Source organism: Pseudophryne corroboree, chromosome 12 (assembly GCF_028390025.1).
Source record: "Pseudophryne corroboree isolate aPseCor3 chromosome 12, aPseCor3.hap2, whole genome shotgun sequence".
Taxonomy (NCBI): domain Eukaryota; kingdom Metazoa; phylum Chordata; class Amphibia; order Anura; family Myobatrachidae; genus Pseudophryne; species Pseudophryne corroboree.
Window position 1 is genome coordinate 10,891,362 of NC_086455.1, and position 23,198 is coordinate 10,914,559.

Below are 23,198 nucleotides of genomic sequence, written 5' to 3' on the forward strand. Positions count from 1 at the left end.
ACCCCCATCATTTATTTATTGAATTGTTGAGGATAAGTGAGTTTACTTTGGTGAGTGCTGGGTTCTCTGTTTGTATTTATTAGAGCGATGTGGTCATGGGCTACATGCACCCCGCCCTGTGAGTGGTAAGTACAGCTGTGTACCCCGCTTCTGTGGTGGAGAGTGCAGTGTTACATGCACCCCACCCTGTGAGTGGTAAGTGCATAGCTGTGCCCCGCTTCTGGTGCGGTGAGTGCTGTGGTTTTTACTCTGTGTGTATATGAAGGGGTTAATCTATGGTTAGCTCTTATTAACCGTGGCCACTAGCTTTCTCATGCACCCCTGTGTGGACTTTATTATCCTGAACCTGTCTCAGCTGTTTTTTAGCAATCATCTTTGAGCCAGTGCAATAGGTGACTAGTGTGCCTTTAAAAGCCATAAAGTCTGTGGCAGGTACACATTACATCTAGCAGGCAGATGATGCAGCAGTGTGGTAGTCAGGTTTTAAGACTCTGTGATAGTGTAGGACCTGTATGAAGGTGGGGTACCTTGAATCGGTATACAGGCTTCCGTGCATTGGCCAATCCACCAACTAAACCCCCATCATTTATTTATTGAATTGTTGAGGATAAGTGAGTTTACTTTGGTGAGTGCTGGGTTCTCTGTTTGTATTTATTAGAGCGATGTGGTCATGGGCTACATGCACCCCGCCCTGTGAGTGGTAAGTACAGCTGTGTACCCCGCTTCTGTGGTGGAGAGTGCAGTGTTACATGCACCCCACCCTGTGAGTGGTAAGTGCATAGCTGTGCCCCGCTTCTGGTGCGGTGAGTGCTGTGGTTTTTACTCTGTGTGTATATACACACACACACACACACACACACACACACACACACACACACACACACACACACACACACACACACATATATAAAATTATTGCATACACAAACGTATACTTATATGGGGATCGCAGTTGTAGCCTCAGGTACGCCCACAAAACATTTGTGGCACATCTGCACTTTTGCAGACACTCCCTGTTACCCTCCCAAATGGTCCCGAACTGTCAATCACTTCCCTGCATAAGCCGTCGCAAGACCATCAGGGTAAATGTGCGGTGCGACATACGTATGTGCTGTGGCAAAGTACTGCTCCACTTCTCAATTGACCGGTCAACCACAGACACTCAAGCGGTAAATCGCGGTGGACAATGTGTTTTGTTTTTTTTCCCTGTGGGGGACAATGTGTTTGGGGTTTTTCCTGTAGTAGACAATGTGTTTTATAACTGTGGGGGCCAATTTGTATGTTCTTTGGAGGACTATAAGTGAGTTAGACGGAACAGTCCCCACACCCATTGCCACAAGGCCACACCCCTTTTGGGTGCCTACTTTATAGATTACCAAAGAGTTTCAGCTTTTAGAATTGATCGTCCAAGCGACTGGCTGCCCCTGACTTGAAGTATATTTGCCCTACTGTCTCAGAATATCCTCTTTGCTTTTCTAGAAAGTATGCAAAGAGGTCCCACCCACCGTCATGATGTGAGTCATGTGATCACGCCTCCCCGCTTTTACCCCTTGGTCCAAGATAAAGGCAAGTATAGTGTAATGGACTTATAGTAGTGCCAACCATAGCACAGTTTTACCCTGTTATCCTCACTACTCCAATGCACAGGAGAATCTTTTTTGGTCTGAAAAACAAACACGTGGGGGATTACGCTTATGCATATTTATCTGATAGCAGTTACAAAGATAAGTTTACTTGTGTATTAAAAAAGGTTTCAGACGCTGTTACTTTACTTTGTGCATGTTTAGATGCCGCTATCGGTTACCATCTAAGTATGGCTTCCTATGTGTATATTTGAGCATTTGGTATGCAACTACTTCAGTGACACGCCCGCAACCTTCCCATAACATCCGGCTTGAAGGGCCCACCAGGAAATACAGTGGTAAGTGCCCAAGCTTAAGGAGTGTGGCCATGAACCAGAGGGGGTGGGGCCAGGCACCATAGAGGATTTGGCCAACCCTGTAAAGGAGGGGACAGGGCTACTCATTTTGATTGGCAGAAGGATCAATCTTAGTGTAGTTTCCATAAAATAAAAAAAAACAAGCACCCAAGTTCATTCAAGCACCTGCTCCACCAAGTTACTGATCCCTAGAGGATATGGTGAAGCCCACTGGGTATTTCCTCTGTATACCAGTAGGCCAACCTGACCCTGATACCACCGCATAAGACAGACTATATTCATGTATTTTTGTACTCTTTTTGTAAAAAAAAGTTTTGGGTATCGCTACAAAGTATATATATAGTAGTCCCCTGTGCCACTTTTTAAACTAATATATACGGTGTGGATGGATATTTGGTGCAACTAGTAACGGAACTTACACCTACGTCATGCTTAGTGCAGAAGATGCAACTGACAATGGCATACACTATCTAATGTACAACTAAGGATAAGTTGTAACTCTAGCTACACGCCCACAACATTTCCAATGGGATGCTACTCTTATTTGGGAACACCCCACTGCCATCCGGCCACCGACGAGAAGCGACTGAGATGCCTACAATCACTCAAGGTTGCTCTAAGTTGGGTATGTTAACTGCAGCACAAGCACACTTTGCAAAAACATTGTGAGATACGGCTACATTTGGAGAATGCAACTCAGAAATAGCCCAATGTTGTGAAAAACACTTTAATGCCAAAGTGACTGGTAAATTGCTGATGTTAAACTTCATCCTGAGCCTACAATTTTAAAATGCGCTGCAGTGAGTGGAGGATGGCTGCAAAATGAGTGAGGAATGGCTGGATAATAAGTGGCAAATGGATGGAGATTAAGTGGAGAATGGCTGAATAATAAATGGAGAAAGGATGGAGAATAAGTGGAGAATGGATGGAGAATATTTGGAGAATGGATGGAGAATAAATGGAAAATGGATGGATAATAAGTAAAAAATGGATGGAGAATGAGAGGAGAATGACTAGAGAATACGTGGAGAATGAATGTAAGCAGGGCTGTCTTTTCATATGGCCTCAATGGGAAGTTTCCAAAGGGCCCCAGGAGTATAAGGGTGGTAGATAAGGGTCACCTTTTTCCAGGGCTTCCAGATTTTTGAAAATCTGCCCTGCAGAACCGGAGATATTCGACTTCAAAGCAGTGGCCCCATCCGACCCTGTTAATTACTCTTCCCAGCCAGATGTCTTGATATCTGTCTGACTTATAGTTTTTGTGAGGGTATACACCAAAAGCTGAGATTCCCCCCTTTCAGTAGACACTTGCAGCTTGTCTCTACTATATCCAGAACCAGAGATATCAGCCTTCCAGCAGCTGGTCCCAACTCCACACGGTAGGTATGCAGTTTTATATTTTCATTGGTGGATTGCTCTGGCTCCTGAACTCTGATCCCAAGTCCCCAGTACCTCCTGAAAGGTGGGACACTCTAGTTTTGTATCCCATTGAAAGCTAAGAAATCTATTTCCAGGAACTGGAGATATCTGCAGTCAAGCAAGCTGCCCTCCCACTGGAAAATGATGAATATTAAGCCCACTCCCCTATCCACCCCTCCCTTCCATATTAAACACCCCCTACCACCCTGGAAGTCATGTACCGGGACCCCTTCATTCAGCCCAATGCCCCCTTCTACAGTTTAGTGTTCTCCCTTCCGCCCCATCTCCCACCATCTGTGGAAGATGGGTAGGAGCCCCAGTGCATAGCTTTGCCCAGGGGCCTACACTGCTGTTAATACGGCCCTGGATGTTAGTGGAGATTGGTTGGAGAATAGTTGGAAAATTGATGGAGAATAAGTGGAGAATGACAGGAGAATAAGTGGAGAATGGAGCAAGAATACGTGGAGAATGTATGGAGAATAAGTGGAGAATGTATGGAGAATAAGTGGAGAATGTATGGAGAATAAGTGGAGAATGTATGGAGAATAGGTAGAAAATAGAGATTAAGTGGAAAATATGTGGAGAATGGATGGAGGATAAGTGGAGAATGGATGGAGAATAAGTGGATAACTACTGGATAATAATTTGGAGATTGGATGGAGAATATGTGGAGAGTGGATGGAGAATGAGAGGATAATGGATGGGAATAAGGATTGAGAATGGATGGAGTACATAAAAACATCTACCATACTGATAAAACTATTTAATTGAGTACAGGGTCTCCTTGTTGTTTGTTTTCTTGTTGCATTTTAAAATAATTTTTTGTTCATGTTTATAAACTCATCCAACAACAAGCAAAAACCCATAATGAAACAGTTGAATCAAGAAAAACATATAAACCCCAATACAAGACTAGTTTATAAAGTACTACAAAACATGAAATATAAAATGCAGTTTTACTTAATCCTAAATTTTCAAGCAGAGGGTAAAACAAAAAGTGGGGTGGGGTAGTGGGAGAGAAATACAGAGGCGTGGTCAGCAGAGAAGGTCACCTTACCACCAGATCCCAACACCTCCACTTCTCTGTATATGGTACAATTGGACCTTAAGGTCTATATGGGCCAGTCAACTTCATTGATGTTCAAGAGTTGGGTAAGTTGGCATAGCTCAGAGATGCTTTGCGTTCCATCTCTGGATAAAGTTCTCCAAATGTGGCCAGACAAGGCCATAGTCTTCATTGCCAATTCTTTGTTTTGTTTTTATTGTCTTTCATAACAATAATGGAGAGGAGAGGGTTCAGTCACGATTTTGCTTGAATGTTGGGACTTGGCTGCATTTACCAAGTGTCATACAAGGGAGTGTTTATAAAGCTAGGACAATATGCATTGTGGTGAAGGAAAGAAAACACAGGGATGGGTTGTCTCCTAATACATTACGTACCAAGGGAGGAACATATGAGGCTGTCCGACGAAAAGAGCAGATGGACCTGTATGTCCTCTTCCTTCTATAAGTGTTATAGAAACATAGAAACATAGAAACATAGAATTTGTCGGCAGATAAGAACCACTTGGCCCATCTAGTCTGCCCCTTTTTTTTTTTTTATATATTATTTTTTTTTATCACTAACCTTATTTGATCCTTATTTCTTTGTAAGGATATCCTTATGTCTATCCCATGCATGTTTAAATTGCTCTACTGTCTTAGCCTCTACCACCTCTGATGGGAGGCTATTCCACTTGTCCACTACCCTTTCTGTGAAATAATTTTTCCGCAAATTTCCCCTGAACCTCCCCCCCTCCAGTCTCAGTGCATGTCCTCGTGTCCTATTGCTTCTCTTCATTTGGAGAATGTTTCCCTCCTGGACTTTGTTAAAACCCTTCATATATTTGAAAGTTTCTATCATGTCGCCCCTTTCTCTTCTCTGCTCCAAACTATACATATTGAGATTTCTTAGTCTTTCTGGGTATGTTTTGTGATGTAGGCCATGCACCATTTTAGTTGCCCTCCTTTGTACAGTTTCTAATGTATTAATATCCTTTTGAAGATATGGCCTCCAGAACTGAATACAGTATTCTAGATGAGGCCGTACCAATGACCTATACAGTGGCATTATTACTTCTTTCTTTCTGCTGCTGATTCCTCTCCCAATGCAGCCAAGCATCTGACTAGCCTTCCTCATTGCCTTGTTACATTGCTTACCTGCCTTTAAGTCATCTGAAATAGTGACTCCTAGATCCCTTTCCTCCTCAGTAGTTTCCAGTATAGTGCCATTAATACTGTATTTAGCTTTAGGATTTTTGAGACCCAAGTGCATGATTTTGCATTTTTTGGCATTAAACTGTAATTGCCAGACTCTTGACCATTCCTCTAGTCTACCTAGATCCTCAATCATTTGTTTTACCCCACTTGGTGTGTCTACCCTGTTGCATACCTTTGTGTCATCTGCAAAAAGGCATACTTTCCCTTTAATCCCATTTGCAATGTCACCAATAAAGATATTGAAAAGCACTGGTCCAAGTACAGATCCCTGGGGTACTCCACTGGTAACATTTCCCTCCTGTGAATGCACTCCATTTACCACAACTCTCTGTTTTCTATCCTTCAACCAAGATCTTATCCATTCAATAATCCTAATATCCAATCCCAAACTTTCAAGTTTATTTAGCAGTCTGCGATGTGGAACTGTGTCAAAAGCCTTACTAAAGTCAAGATAAGCTATATCCATGGCTCCACCTTTATCCATCACTTTAGTCACACAATCAAAAAAGTCAATAAGATTTGTTTGACATGATCTTCCCCCAGTGAATCCATGCTGTTTGGGATCCAGTAAATTGCCGGATTTGAGATGATCTACAACTCTTTCTTTTAAGAGTGTTTCCATCAATTTCCCTACTACTGATGTAAGACTCACTGGTCTGTAGTTGTTTGCCTCTTCCTTGCTTCCACTTTTGTGCAGTGGGACTACGTTTGCTCTTTTCCAGTCCCCTGGAATTTCTCCTGTAGCTAATGACTGGTTGAATAATTCTGTCAATGGTGCTACCAGCACCTCTTTAAGTTCTTTTAGTATCCTTGGATGTATCCCATCTGGCCCCATAGATTTGTCCACTTTCAGCTTTGAGAGTTCTGTTAGGATTTGCTGCGGGGAGGGAGGGCAATTATATGATGTGCCGTCTGGCAGATATCATATCACAGCTTTAGTCCCGGCATTTACAGTTATGCCCCCTCCCAGGGGCAGAGCTACAGGGATGCGGCTGCTAGTGGAAACGGGTTTTGGGGTCTCAGCAAGTGGGTGTCCATCATGCTCACTATGGAATGCAGGTTGAGCAGAACCTAGTGAATAGTTGTGTAGTAGTAGTGACTTATAACTGCAGAAGTGATGGGCCTTAGGCCGGGTACACATTCAAATGACCAGCAATCTTGCCGATGGTTGGGGCGATTTCTCTTTGCCCTGGACCAGTGGAGATTGCCAGTACACACACACACTGCACAATGTAATGGACAATGGAACTTCATTACACTCCACCGGGTTGCACATGGTATCTTCTGATGTCCTAGTGTCTATCCAGCCTTAGGGATAAGCTGCTCAGGGAGCGCTGGCCACGCCCCCAAAATGCCAGACAATGGGTCAGTGTTGTGAGGCCACGCCCACTCACGAGGCCACACCCACTTCACCCAATTCCACGCCCCTTTTTCGGGTCAAGCGTTGCTACACCGCACAAGTGTCCCAACTCCCTAAACATAAAAGTTGGGAGGTATGCGTAGGTACCATAGGTACAGGGAGTGCAGCTGCTATGGAGCCCAGTACTGAGAGGGGCCATCTTCCCTGTCACAGTTACATGTGTTATATACAGGGGTGTAGCTACCATAGGTGCAGGGAGTGCAGCTGCTATGGGGCCCAGAGCTGAGAGGGGCCACCTTCCCTGTCACAGTTACATGTGTTATATATAGGGGTGTAGCTACCATAGGTGCATACTTACCTACCCTCCCGGAATGGCCGGGAGGCTCCCGAAAATCGGGTGACCCTCCCGGCCCCCCGGAAGAGCAGGCAAGTCTCCCGATTTCAGGGGTCACCCCCTGCCCGGCTGCCCACTTAGCGAGTGAAGTGGGTGGTCCGGGCAGGCGATGACGCGATTCTTGTTGAATTGCGTCATCATAGCCACGCCCCCCGCTGTATAATGCCGGTAATTGCTGCATTACACAGTGGGGGGCATGGCTTACATGATGCGATCCAGCAGCCACGCCCCCGTCCTGCCTCTGGCCCACCTCCGGACCGCCCCCCTCTTCACGTCACCTCACTGCCCGCCCCCCTGCTGAGCTGACCGGCTGCTCTCTCCCACAGTTACATGTGTTATATACAGGCTGTAGCTACCATGGGTACAGGGAGTGCAGCTGTTATAGGGCCCAGAGCTGAGAGGGGCCACCTTCCTGTCACAGTTACATGTGTTATATACAGGGTGTAGCTACCATAGGTGCAGGGAGTGCAGCTGCTATGGGGCCAGAGCTGAGAGGGGCCACCTTTCCTGTCACAGTTACATGTGTAATATACAAGGGTGTAGCTACCATAGGTGCAGGGAGTGCAGCTGCTATGGGGCCCAGAGCTGAGAGGAGCCACCTTCCCTGTCACAGTTACATGTGTTATATACAGGGTGTAGCTACCATAGGTGCAGGGAGTGCAGCTGCTATGGGGCCCAGAGCTGAGAGGGGCCCCCTTCCCTGTCACAGTTACATGTGTTATATACAGGCTGTAGCTACCATGGGTGCAGGGAGTGCAGCTGCTATGGGGCCCAGAGCTGAGAGGGGCCACCTTCCCTGTCACAGTTACATGTGTTATATACAGGGGTGTAGCTACCATAGGTGCAGCGAGTGCAGCTGCTATGGGGCCAGAGCTGAGAGGGGCCACCTTCCCTGTCACAGTAACATGTGTTATATACAAGATGTAGCTACCATAGGTGCAGGGAGTGCAGCTGCTATGGGGCCAGAGCTGAGAGGGGCCACCTTCCCTGTCACAGTTACATGTGTTATATACAGGGTGTAGCTACCATAGGTGCAGGGAGTGCTGCTGCTATGGGGCCCAGAGCTGAGAGGGGCCACCTTCCCTGTCACAGTTACATGTGTTATATACAGGCTGTAGCTACCATAGGTGCAGGGAGAGCAGCTGCTATGGGGCCCAGAGCTGAGAGGGGCCACCTTCCCTGTCACAGTTACATGTGTTATATACAGGCTGTAGCTACCATAGGTGCAGGGAGAGCAGCTGCTATGGGGCCCAGAGCTGAGAGGGGCCACCTTCCCTGTCACAGTTACATGTGTTATATACAGGGTGTAGCTACCATAGGTGCAGGGAGTGCAGCTGCTATGGGGCCCAGAGCTGAGAGGGGCCCCCTTCCCTGTCACAGTTACATGTGTTATATACAGGCTGTAGCTACCATGGGTGCAGGGAGTGCAGCTGCTATGGGGCCCAGAGCTGAGAGGGGCCACCTTCCCTGTCACAGTTACATGTGTTATATACAGGGGTGTAGCTACCATAGGTGCAGCGAGTGCAGCTGCTATGGGGCCAGAGCTGAGAGGGGCCACCTTCCCTGTCACAGTAACATGTGTTATATACAAGATGTAGCTACCATAGGTGCAGGGAGTGCAGCTGCTATGGGGCCAGAGCTGAGAGGGGCCACCTTCCCTGTCACAGTTACATGTGTTATATACAGGGTGTAGCTACCATAGGTGCAGGGAGTGCTGCTGCTATGGGGCCCAGAGCTGAGAGGGGCCACCTTCCCTGTCACAGTTACATGTGTTATATACAGGCTGTAGCTACCATAGGTGCAGGGAGAGCAGCTGCTATGGGGCCCAGAGCTGAGAGGGGCCACCTTCCCTGTCACAGGTACATGTGTTATGTACAGGGTGTAGCTACCATAGGTGCAGGAGTGCAGCTGCTATGGGCACAGAGCTGAGAGGAGCCACCTTCCCTGTCACAGTTACATGTGTTATATACAGGGTGTAGCTACCATAGGTGCAGGGAGTGCAGCTGCTATGGGGCCCAGAGCTGAGAGGGGCCACCTTCCCTGTCACAATTACATGTGTTATATACAGGGGTGTAGCTACCATAGGTGCAGGTAGTGCAGCTGCTATGGGGCCCAGAGATGAGAGGGGCCACCTTCCCTGTCACAATTACATGTGTTATATACAGGGTGTAGCTACCATAGGTGCAGATAGTGCAGCTGCTATGGGGCCCAGAGCTGAGAGGGGCCACCTTCCCTGTCACAGTTACATGTGTTATATACAGGGGTGTAGCTACCATAGGTGCAGCGAGTGCAGCTGCTATGGGGCCAGAGCTGAGAGGGGCCACCTTCCCTGTCACAGTTACATGTGTTGTATACAGGGTGTAGCTACCATAGGTGCAGCGAGTGCAGCTGCTATGGGGCCAGAGCTGAGATGGGCCACCTTCCCTGTCACAGTTACATGTGTTATATACAGGGGTGTAGCTACCATAGGTGCAGCTGCTATGGGGCCAGAGCTGAGAGGGGCCACCTTCCCTGTCACAGTTACATGTGTTATATACAGGGTGTAGCTACCATAGGTGCAGGGAGTGCGACGGATCCGTGACCATGTCAACCTAGTGACTCTGTCGATCTAATGCATGTTGACCAATAGTGGTCGACCTAATGACTGTCAACCTAAGCTGTGTCGACCCAACGACCCACACCCTCCGTCCAGCGGCCTTTAAAATATGGCACCAGCTTGTGAGCCAATCAATGGTCCGCAAGCTCTAATTGGCCACCAGAGAAGCGACACAGCTTGGGGAAGGAGATATGTGCGCTGTGCTCTCCTCTCCGCAGACTCAGACAGGGTAAGCGTCGAAGCAGAGGCAACAGCTAAAGCAGGACAGACAGGGCCGGGCCGCAGACATTCCGCAACGCCGTTCCTGGTGACGTCATTTTAGAAAAGAGTTTCAGGTAAGGTGTTCTGGCCCTTTAATAGCCCTGGAAACAACAGTGCTAAAACAAAACTGGGTAATAACAGACAGTCATAGAGGTAGGAACTTGGAAGGCCCTGCTCGCAAGCTTACAATCTATAGGGAAATAGGCATTGATACACAAGGGTAGGTGCTGCTTAATTATTCTATGACACAAACACACGGTAATCAGTGGGGCTTATTTAGCGCAAACATACGGCACTCCATAGCAATACAAAATATTTAAATCTGATATTTTTTGGGCATAATTTAAAAATGAAATCAGTGTTACAGGATATATGTGCACCTAGCACTATGTTAGTAAATAAGCCGCAGTGTCAGAAACCATAGCTTCTATAACGCTGGCTAACTGATGTGCCCAGCAGTACAGCGGGCACTAATAGGGCACTGCTAATATGCTGCGTTGGGAATTTGCTATGAGGCCCTGCCTTGGCAGCTGTGAAGAGAGTATTACCCAGAGCAGTAATATTTGCAATTCTTATGACATGCTTGGCGAAACATCACTCCAAACTGATACCGGGCAGGCAGTGGGTATTTATATATCATTATAATCATTAGCCTGTCCTGCATTCTAAAGCACTGAGGATAATGTAGTGATGTCCTGCTTGGTGACACCTGGAGAACATCTCAGGTTGCACCTTATGAAGTCCATTTTTTAGTCCGTTTCTGCACTATCTGTGTACGTATGGCTGAGCTGTCTGACTGCCCGCATCTGTGCCCAGCTTCTGCCAATAGTATAAGTGAGGACTCACAGTATATTAGTAGAACGACCTCATGTAGACATATATAGACAGGGGAACAGGAGGGGGGGGGGGGACAAGTGACGAATTGCCAGACTGCCAAACCATTCAGGATAGGATGTCACTCCCAACTTCTTGACCTCCTCCTATCCAGCCCCCTCATCCTCTTTTATGGACTGGGTGTCAGATTTTGCCTTTGCTTTTCAGTCTGTGCACATTGGGAAGGTGTCCACCACTCTTCCCCAGACTCTCGCCTCCACCTCAACCAGCTCAAGGAGCTGTCCCCAGTCCCCGCAGTGAGAGGACCTGCTGCACCAAGAGAGCCAAGGGACTACCCGTCCTCCCAACACGATTCCTCTACCTGCAGGGGCGGAGAAGGGGTTTCATTTTTATCCTCCCACCGTCCACCCCCCCTTGACTTTAAATTGGGACCGGAATTTGCAACCTGTTGACTTGGAACGCGCGAGAGGATGAAGGGGCCGTGGCTGGTACTGGCAGCTCTGTGCCTCGCCCTGGCTAACCTGGGTGCCCGGGCAGAGGATGGGCTCGACTTCCCAGAGTACGACGGGGAGGACAGGGTCATCCATATCAGCTTGAAGAACTACAAGGCCGCCCTGAAGAAGTACGAAGTGTTGGCCTTGCTGTACCACGAACCCGTAGGAGATGACAAGGCTTCACAAAGACAGTTTGAGATGGAGGAGCTTATTTTGGAGGTACAAAGAGACACGAGGAGGAGATGCTTGTATATAATACATACATTTCCCCCAACGTCACTGTAGATATGGCTGCACAGGCACAGAGAGGACTATAAGTCTCGATGCGTAGGTGCATGGAAATGTATGACATCTTTTAGTGGACCAGCACATACATCTTAGGGAGAGATTTATCAAAGCACAGACAGTGGTGAGAGATAGAGTACCAGCCAATCAGCTCCTGTCATTTTTCCAACACAGCCTGTAACATGGCAGCTAGGAGATGATTGGTTGTCACTTTAGCTCTCTCCAAGCCTTGATAAAGTTCCCTCTCGGTTCCTGGTCTCTCTGTCTTATTCCACTAAAAGGCATCACAACTTGCTAGTACAGATCACTTAGATGAGTTTGACACCTTCAGTCAACTTTAAAGTAATGTATTGCACATAGAGCACCCTCTGGCATGTTTTACACGATAACTTACCTGCATGGCTTCATTCTGTGCTCGTCAGCTGTATATATTGATAACATTATATAAAACTGTTTATTTTAGCTGCATTTGCTTGCTCTCTGTATTGCATACAATTGTGTCCCTGGGGAACGAACAAATACAACTATGCCAGATAATATAAAGACCTCACTGAAAAGCACAGAAGTCATCCAGTAAGATGGCTGTTGCCAGCTCTTGTTGCTACAGGGCTTGTACAAGTAAATTGTTAATATCAGAAGAGGGTGAAAAATCAATGTTAATCTGTTCGGCGACAGCGCAAACGCCAAATGCAAACAGCCATTTGTATACAATCGTTTAGGAGAGTAATCAATAGAACACAGATTACACTGCATGAAATGCATACACAAATTATATAAGTGCTATAATGTAAGCAGAAAATGCATAGAATATTTCATATGTCAATGTTAGTTTATAGTTAAATAAAGCGAATTATAGGAAATGGTGATTTAATGCATGTGTCCACAGAGTTTAATTAGTAAGCATGATACTTTGATATAACAGTAGTGCAAGCACACAGACATCCTTATGTGTTATATCTATCTATTGTGTCCTCTATATTCTCCTCTGTAAGCTACTGAGACCTGTGACATCATTCAATGCTATTACAGTATCCACTGCATAAAGCATGCTATAACAGTCATAGCACAATGGGTTACAGACACTAGAGGGCTGCAATTGTTCCGTTACCCATAGCAACTAATAAGATGTTTGCTTACATTGTCCACCTTGCACCAGACCAATGAGAGCTATTCACGCATTGGTTGGAATCAGCTGTGTGTGTATTGTATTCTTAAGCTCCCCTACAGTATTTAATATTATGGAAAGTAATATTTCAACAGAATGTCCAAGGACTTGAAGAAAGTTTCCTTGCGTCCAAGATTTTCCACCAATCACAGCCCTTGTATCTGGAAAGTGGGAGAGTTCTCCTGAGCTGGTACAGCTGATTGGCTAGCATTACAGCCATGATTTAAAGGGCACACTCAGCAAATTACTGGGGCTGCAAGAAGGGTGGGTGGGGAAGTGCTATTATGATGCAAATTGCATCATCAAGCCCCACCCACCTCAGTGAACACTGATTGGACAAGGGCATGGTTATGCAAATAGCGGGATCATGTAATTTGTCCTTTCCAACAGATTGGATCATCAAGTTACGCCCAGTCATTATTTCCATACCTCCTCCTCTTCATAGCAGCTCATAGTATATGAATAAGGGCCCTCATTCCGAGTTGTTCGCTCGCTAGCTGCTTTTAGCAGCATTGCACACGCTAGGCCGCCGCCCTCTGGGAGTGTATCTTAGCTTAGCAGAATAGTGAACGAAAGATTAGCAGAATTGCTACTAAATAATTCCCTGCAGTTTCTGAGTAGCTCCAGACCTACTCCTAGATTGCGATCACCTCAGTCCGTTTCATTCCTGGTTTGATGTCACAAACACGCCCTGCGTTCGGCCAGCCACTCCCCCGTTTCTCCAGACACTCCCGCGTTTTTCCCTGATACGCCTGAGTTTTTTTGCAAACGCCGGGAAAACGCTGAGTTGCCGCCCAGAAACGCCCCTTTCCTGTCAATCATTTACCGAACAGCAGTGCGACTGAAAAGCGCCGCAGAAGCCACAGCAAAACAGCTAAGTTTTGTGTTAAATAACTAAGCGCATGCGCCCTGCGTGCCTTGCGCATGCGCAATTTGCAACAAATCACAGCATAGCGAAAATCGGTAACGAGCAAACAACTCGGAATGACCCACAATATGTATACACTTAGGGGGGCATTCAAATGTTTGAAAAGTCCGTTGGCTGTCTGTTTTTTCCTGTCTATTAGATACACACCCAACTGACCTTTCAAACATTTGTATTTGTATTCCTCAGTATGGAAGGCCTGGGCCTGTCGTAAATTCGTAGTATTGTGCAACAGGCTTTGCATCTCGCCCTGTTCCCCAGAAGGCCCCAAAATAGGTGGCATCTCAAAGAGGCCTAGCCTGGTTCCTTGGTTCCATTTTGGTACAGTAGATGTGGATTTTGGCCCTCATTCCGAGTTGTTTGCTCGTTGCCGAGTTTCGCTATATTGTGATTAGTCGCTTACTGCGCATGCGCAATGTTCGCAGTGCGTCTGCGCCAAGTAAATTTGCTAAAAAGTTAGGTATTTTACTCACGGCATAACGAGGATTTTTCATCGTTCTGGTGATCGGAGTGTGATTGACAGGAAGTGGGTGTTTCTGGGCGGAAACAGGCCGTTTTATGGGTGTGTGCGGAAAAACGCTGCCGTTTCTGGGAAAAACACGGTAGTGGCTGGAGAAACGGGGGAGTGTCTGAGCGAACACTGGGTGTGTTTGTGACGTCAAACCAGGAATGAAACTGACTGAACTGATCGCAGTGGCAGAGTAAGTGTCGAGCTACTCAGAAACTGCAAAGAAATTTCTATTCGCAATTATGCGAATCTTTCGTTCGCAATTCTGCAAAGCTAAGATTCACTCCCAGTAGGCGGCGGCTTAGCGTGTGCAAAGCTTCTAAAAGCAGCTAGCGAGTGAACAACTCGGAATGAGGGCCTATGGGGGTCATTCCGAGTTGTTCGCTCGCAAGCTGCTTTTAGCAGCTTTGCACACGCTAAGCCGCCGCCTACTGGGAGTGAATCTTCGCTTATCAAAATTGCGAACGAAAGATTAGCAGAATTGCGAATAGACACTTCTTAGCAGTTTCTGAGTAGCTCCAGACTTACTCGGCATCTGCGATCAGTTCAGTGCTTGTCGTTCCTGGTTTGACGTCACAAACACACCCAGCGTTCGCCCAGACACTCCTCCGTTTCTCCAGCCACTCCCGCGTTTTTCCCAGAAACGGCAGCGTTTTTTCACACACTCCCATAAAATGGCCAGTTTCCGCCCAGAAACACCCACTTCCTGTCAATCACACTCCGATCACCAGAACGAAGAAAAAACCTCGTAATGCCGTGAGTAAAATACCTAACTTCATAGCAAATTTACTTGGCGCAGTCGCACTGCGGACATTGCGCATGCGCATTAGCGACTACTCGCTCCGTTGCAAGAAAAAAATAACGAGCGAACAACTCGGAATGACCCCCTATATTTGGTTCTGTTTATTTGCAGCAAATTGCAAAGTGACAAGGCTGGGAACCAATCAGGCCAATCCCATGGGAAGCTGCCGACACATTTAGCAATCTGGTCACCAGGATTTGCAGATCAGGGTTCTCAATCTACGTCAGTGGATGCAAAAGTAACAATAGTGTGTCCCTAAATCACCCAGTTCTGCCAGACTTGTATTTCCCCCCAGAAACCATAAGGCTGGGTACACACCTGACCCACACGTCGGCGGACCTGCCGTCGCGTCAACCCAGTATACACACTTACCAATCGGCTGCTCTACGTGTCGGTCAGGAAACCCAGCTGAGCAGGCATTTAAATTCTCCAGCCCAGCTGTGATGTGGGCCTGCAGCAAGTGTCCGCCGACCGCCAGTACTCATAGCCAGATGGCCCAATAAATCTGAAGATATATTGGCCATCGACTGTGCTGCAAAGCCAATGCGATATGTCTGTGAATGACGTCGTTCCCAGATATATCGGGGGTATACACCCACCGACAGACCATTGATATACCACCAATTTGATATATCGGCCAGTGTGTACCCAGCTTTGCAGTAAACAGTAGATAAAGTTAGAGATTAGCGAAGTAGCGACATGACACCATGGGGGTAATTCCAAGTTGATCGCAGCAGGAATTTTTGTTAGCAGTTGGGCAAAACCATGTGCACTGCAGGGGAGGCAGATTTAACATGTGCAGAGAGAGTTAGATTTGGGTGTGGTGTGTTAAAAATAAAGCAGCCAGTATTTACCCTGCACAAAAATAAAATAACCCTCCCAAATCTAACTCTCTCTGCACATGTTATATCTGCCTCCCCTGCAGTGCACATGGGCCCTCATTCCGAGTTGTTCGCTCGGTAAATTTCATCGCATCGCAGCGATTTTCCGCTTAGTGCGCATGCGCAATGTCCGCACTGCGACTGCGCCAAGTAAATTTGCTATGAAGTTAGGATTTTTACTCACGGCTTTTTCTTCGCTCAGGCGATCGTAGTGTGATTGACAGGAAATGGGTGTTTCTGGGCGGAAACAGGCCGTTTTATGGGCGTGTGGGAAAAAACGCTACCGTTTCCGGAAAAAACGCAGGAGTGGCTGGAGAAACGGGGGAGTGTCTGGGCGAACGCTGGGTGTGTTTGTGACGTCAAACCAGGAACGACAAGCACTGAACTGATCGCAGATGCCGAGTAAGTCTGAAGCTACTCTGAAACTGCTAAGAAGTTTGTAATCGCAATATTGCGAATACGTCGTTCGCAATTTTAAGATGCTAAGATTCACTCCCAGTAGGCGGCGGCTTAGCGTGAGCAACTCTGCTAAAATCGCCTTGCGAGCGAACAACTCGGAATGACCTCCATGGTTTTGCCCAACTGCTAACAAAATTCCTGCTGCGATCAACTTGGAATTACCCCCCATATTTGGGTTCCGCTTGTGCTTCGCCATTCCTCAACCTACATATCTGCAAATTCATATTTCACTGAACAAAAAGGGGCAGATCCAATGACACACTAACCTGTCAGTCAGGGACGGCTGGCTCTGCTCTCACCTCCATATGCTGCAAGCAGAATCAGCTTTCCGTGACGCAACGTGCAGAGCCGCTAGAAGCCGTTCCGGGGGCATACCTGCTAAATTCATCTGTTCCATAGTCTAAATACAACCGGGAGTAACATCCCTACTCACCACACTAACGTCACTTACTGGGGATTATTCTCAGGGGGAAGCAATGCAAAAAAAACCCAACAAGTAATGGCGACTCGATCGCCGGACTTCAATGATCAGCAATTTCTCAGGGGATTGGCAAAATACAACATGTTAAAAAAACAACAACTTGCCAATCCTGATTATTTTGGGGTCAGAATCGGCATACCGACAATTTCCAACAATATTGGGTCTTGTCGATGACCCGACCCAGGCATCAGCAGAACAGGCCTGATGTACAGTATGGGCCCCTTAACTGTGCACCATGCTTACCCACTTTCTAACTGCCCCATGCGGGAGGGTGCGGGCACGTCAGTGTAACAGGGTGTGCGGTGCAGGGCCGTGGATGCATGATTGTGTCATTGTAGCCCCGCCCACCAGCTATTCAATGCCCAGATTAACGATAATTGCCTGCCTTTCCACGGAGCCAGGAGCACCACCAAATTTTTTGGAGCCTCCTGATCAATCCAAGAGAGTAGGCAAGTATGCTTTGCACCTGGAACAAACCACAAAGAGGTGTAAATACATTTATTATTTTTGCCTGCAGGGTAACTGCAGTCTGCTTTTGCATGTAGCCTACAAGTACTGGGCAGCTTTATTCTAACACTGCAACTTAGATATGAGCTAGGACACGCCCCTCCCAAATCTAACTCTGCACATGTTACATCTGCCCCCCTGCAGAGCAGCATGGTGTTACCCAGGTGTACAGTTACTGGCTCTGAGCCAGGACACGCCCCTCCCACATCTAACTCTGCACATGTTACATCTGCCCACCTGCAGAGCAGTATGGTGTTACCTTGGTGCACAGTTACTGGCTCTGAGCTAGGACACGCCCCTCCCACATCTAACTCTGCACATGTTACATCTGCCCCCTGCAGTGCTGGATGGTGGTCATTTAATTACTTCCTTGCTTTCGCCATAATATGGGTATTTAAACAAATGCTGTATTAAACTACTAATTACTCATACCCCTTTTACACTCTCACTCCCGGGATGCTTCCCGGGATGCATTCCCGGGACTGACCCCTTTCACACTGCACTAAGACCTGGGATCGACCCGGGACAGCCCCATTTACACTGATCCCGGGATATCCCTGCAAATGCATAAGTATGTCATTAGAAATGGCCTTGGGCTCAGAAAAGATGACATCATCTTTTCTGAGCCCAAGAAAAGAATTCGAGGGACAAACTAGGCCCGAGAATAAATAAGCGTCCTGGGTTTTTTAAAGAAGGAGCCTAGGGCAAGGAAGGAGAGAAAAGGGGAGGGGGGGGGGGGGGATAGAGCAGGTAGCATAGCAGCATCCTATAGGTAAGAGGGGGAGGAGAGTTACCTGGGAGGTACAAAAGAGCAGGAGTGCCAGGCAGGCTCCCTCTTTCAGGCTGATCAAGGATACAAGAAGGCACCCACCTCACAGCTCCTGGAATCAAGGGAAAGGAATAAGTACAATTTTATTATAAGCCCCCTCTCATACACTTCAGTTATACACACACTGCAGCCCAAAATCTAGACCCCCCTCCTTACAGTTCACCACAAAATATACTCACTGCACCAAACGCAGCCCAGTCATCTAGCGCCCGCACACCAGAATGCCCAGACCCAGGAGGAATGCCCCCGCCCCCCGGCGCCTCATCCAGGCGGACCAGGCAGCGCACGGTTCACAGCACGCTGCTCACTCCCGAGGGCCCCGGACGGGATCGGCGAGACCGCCGACCGCGTCACCCCTACGCACGTGGCTGGCGCGCGGCGGCCCGGAAGCAGGCTCCGGCGAGCCAGCCCGTAGCCAGCCGCAGGCCGCACCCCCCCCCTCCTTCCGGCGCCGAGCGATCGCGTCACGCTCGGCGCCGCCCAGCCACAGCAGCAGCTACAATCCCCGTCTACGGCGGGTCAGGTCCTAAGAAACTTAACAGGCCGCCGCCAGAGCCCGCACTCACACCCCCAGCGACGCTGCACAGTAGCGGCGCGTACCGACACACGCAGGTACGCGCCCAGCAGCGACAGCAGGCACAGATAGCGGCTCCGGCGGGACAGACACCACCGCAGGAGCCCGTGATTGCTGTGGGTGGAATACTCTACTTCTCACTAAGAAACTTAACATGCTTTCCTTTTTAAAATACTTTTATTAGTATTTTCATGTTTTTAACTAAAAATTAAAGGTAAACGGTACAGCAGAATGTGTTCTAAATCTTTAATCAAAATAAGAACAAAGTGGTAAATAAATATGATACAATAAAAATAATAAGAGCAAAGTGGTAAGTAAATATGATACAATAAAAATATAACATGAAAATATAACATTATAGGAAAGTAAGATTTCAAAAATGTAAAGATCATTTGGAGTAATCCACATTTTACAGGTCACAGTTTCTCATTCTTTATAACAGCACCATGTTAGCTTACATTTTATCTGTGTATACTCCTATGTCGGTAATTGAGTAATGTTTATATAGAAAAATAGTTGCTAAACACTCATTTTGCACAGCCAGAGCAAGTGGGATGGGGGCAGCAGCTTGCAGCGCTCCCCCCCCCCCCCCCCCCCCTCGGGTGGCATGCGGGACAGCACTTCCCCACAGCCCATTATCCGCAGTGGGCAAGCTGCTGGCCCGCCGCAGCCCACTCCACCGGGTATCAGCCCCGCCATATCCGCCAGGCTGCACGGGCGCTAGCCAGTACCAATACCCATATCAATCAGCCAGCCTATTTATTAATTCAAGTTATTGGGTTGTTAGTTAATTAATTATTTCCATGAATGTTCCCTTTTCGGTCATGTTACTTTGTAATATGGTACTTTTCCCTCTCACTTACTGTACTTACTTACAGATGATCAGGCTACTCGTCTCGCTTCTCCCTACGGCTTAGCTTCAGGGGGAGCCCACGCGAAACTTTGCAATCTAATGATTCCTTAGGAGGCACGCAGAGGGACCACCCAGATAAGTATCATGTATTTACAGGCTAGGGGTATGGCTTCTGCGCTATGGCTTAGTGGGTTAAAGCGACTGTCTGGTAAGAAAACATAAGATAATCACTCCAGCCTTGGAGTTGGTTTTAAAAGACAAACGCATGGGACATTCAGCTGCTGCAGGGATAGCAAACACCACATCTAAGCAACCCCCCCCCCCTTTCCCCGTTGCTAAGGCTTCCCGCATAAAATCTTTGCTCTCACAGTAATACAATAGCTTCCCCCCTTCTTAATTACTGATAGCATGTCCAGCAGACGCTATCTGGCTGGGGGTTATCTTATCTCCCCTCCTCCAACAATGGTGGTGGTTCCCTTTCATCTTCTCCCCTGCACATAACCCCTCCCAGCAGGGTGACCAGTGTAAGGTATACGAGGGAGGGGGTGTAAAAATAAAAATACATAAATAAAGGAAATAAAAGGGCAGTGGGGGGCTGGGTAGAATTACAGGGTTGTGGGGGTTATGGCAGCGCATAGTGTGTAATAGTGTCATAGTAGACAGTATAACATGGGTCAGTGGTTACATTGCAGTCAGTATTAAATTACAGCGTATAAAGTATGATAAGGTTATAATATGCGAGTGATGCAAGGATCGCAGAAGTGCAACGGCGTGTATATATTGCAGGGTAGAATAGGTACTAGCAATGCTGCTCACATCGCAAAACCTGCTTTTGAAACGGTTCTTAAAACGGGTTTGAGCAGTTAAACCCCTTTCACATCTCATGTTGTAACCAGTATATTACCATTTCATTAATTTTTTTTTGGTACCTTTCACACTGAACCCGTTTCACCCATAGAAAACAGTGGTTGTCGCTATAAATGGACTTTTCTAACCACACATTATTAATAAGTATTAATTAATTAATTATTAATAAATTTGGATAGTAGTACGATGGAACCCAGCAGCTTGAAGCATTTTGCTATGTTTTTATATATGAGGGTATTCTTGACTGTCCCAGTAATTTGTCTGCAGATTTCCTCATCCCCTCTGATCCTAAAGCAGCTCCCTCACCTCTTCATCACTCCAATGAGACATTTTATAGTGGCTTTGCAGTATAAAAGTTTATAAAGCCACTCTCACATGGGTCTCCGGTGTTTTCCAAGCTGTTTCCTGGTTGTGGCTGCTGACATCACACATGGAGACAGCCTATGACCTGCTGGGGCTTGCAAATACCGTTTCAGACCCTTTCACACTGCACAGCGAAATGGGACTGAAACGGGGAGGACCCTTCTTTTACCGTTCAAAATACCTGTAGTTGAAAGCGGTAAATTGAAGGGGACCCCTTTTCACATCGCAGTTTTGACCCGTTTAGGAAGCCAGTTAAAATGGCAAAATACCGGGTACGGGCGGCAGTGTGAAAGGGGAAGTATACGAGATAAAGCAAATCAGCGATGTCATTGCCGCATGGGTATATTACAGGGTACGGGTCGTACTAGGTATACAGCGTAATGATTACTGAGGGCATGGCGGCAAGAGCATATTTCAGCATCATAGGTATACTAGCGGGCTAATATAAAGCTTAATACCGGATCGAACGGCCGGGGGGTATTTTGCACATTATAGAGGGGAATAGCGATGAATTATATAATATAAGGCAGAACAGTCATCGCATTGCCGTGAGCATGTACTATTGCATTGATAGTAGGTATATAAGAACAGTATAATACAGATCAGTGGGGGACAGTCACGCACCATAACGTTCATACTAGCAAATTTTTTCAGTATTACCCGTGGCCTTAGCTCCATTATTATTGTATTGCAGTTAGTAGGAAGGCGTCACAGGCGATTTGCAATGCCTTGCACAGTCCATACATTAGAAAAATGCATGGGTACACAGAGCATAACGAGGCAGTAACAAAAACCAAAAATAATAATAATAATAATAATAATGAATAAATAAAAATAAATAAAAAATAGACAGACCACGATTTGCATAGCGCGGTACAGCCCAGCGCTACGCAGTACAACTTCCACTGTGCTAAACGCATGGTTTAATCCCCTGGCATTGTATTATGTGGTATATAGTTATAATGATAACCGCTTGTTATATAACCTGAGTGTCATACAAAAGGCAGGCCTGGGAGACAAAGCAAGTAGCGATAGCGATCTCAATAGAAAAACCATCAAAGCGGCTTTGGGGAATACGCAGTATTATGTTCACTTAGGTAGCAGAATAGCAGAAACGCACCATTTATGGGGCAATGGTTAGCATTACGGCCTCACAGCGCTGAGGTCATGGGTTCAATCCCAGTTCTTAATTCATATTACATTTACTAGCTATGCCTTTAAGCGCTGAATAAGTTTGTTCCAGAACCGAACGGTCATACAAAATGCAACAAGTAGCGGTAGCGATCACAGTAAAAACCCATCAAAGCTACTTTAGTGAACGTGCAATATGATGGTCACTTATGGTATCATAATAAGGTAGACAGGACAGAAGGAAAAGGAAAGCAAAAGGTCCAGGCGCAAAGCGAAGGTTTAAGGGCTGAATAATACCTCATCTCTGCATAAAGTAGGGGTCAAGGCTGCATGTGCCTTAGCGGTAGACGGGATAACGTAGGACAACTATAGTCTGGCGCAAGGCATGAATATCAAGTCAGCGTAAACGCACCAGTATGTGGCAATGGGTAGTATTACGGCCTCACAGTGCTTAGGTCATGGGTTCAATCCAGTTAAGAGCATTCTTTGTGGAGTTTGTATGCACTCTCGGGTGTCTTATGTCATATGTCAGTTGCTAGGTATAGATCATAGGGCGCTATATGATGAGTATACCTAACCGGATTGAACCCGTTAGGATGTAGAATTGTTGTGTTTTTAATTTCGGCACCGTTAGGATGTAGACATTTTTTATTGGCACCGTTAGGATGTAGAAATTGTTTTTTTTTTTTTTTCGGTGGAGGCATCGTCAGGCCATTTGAAAGTGTAATTATCAACTGACAAGACATGGCAGTAGTGGCACGTAAGGGGTTGCCAGCGGGCGAGACCAAAAATCTGGCCAGGGGGAAATCAGGAGCGTACAAGGTACACTTACGCGCGGAAAAGCAAGACTAGAAGGCAGCTCGGCGTCTTTCGCGAAACCCAAGGCCTTAAGCTGCCCGCCATAAATGGGGGAATGAAGGACTTTTTCCAATTTTGCCCTCAAACAAAAAGAGGTTTTGTGGTTTTCACCTTCATATGGGTCGCGCGAAAGTTCGCACCATAGGTCGGCATA

General features: G+C 46.8%; 1 protein-coding gene across 1 annotated transcript in view; it reads left to right on the top strand.

Moving 5' to 3' along the window:
- Positions 1-11,252: 11,252 nt before the first annotated feature.
- The window catches only part of CASQ1 (calsequestrin 1), a 90,389-nt gene continuing 78,443 nt past the window's right edge, over positions 11,253-23,198 (top strand). Inside the window, exon 1 of the mRNA XM_063946980.1 lies at positions 11,253-11,775. Within this exon, the coding sequence (XP_063803050.1) occupies positions 11,533-11,775 (243 nt within the window). The 5' untranslated portion in view covers positions 11,253-11,532. The remainder of the gene's footprint in view (positions 11,776-23,198) is intronic.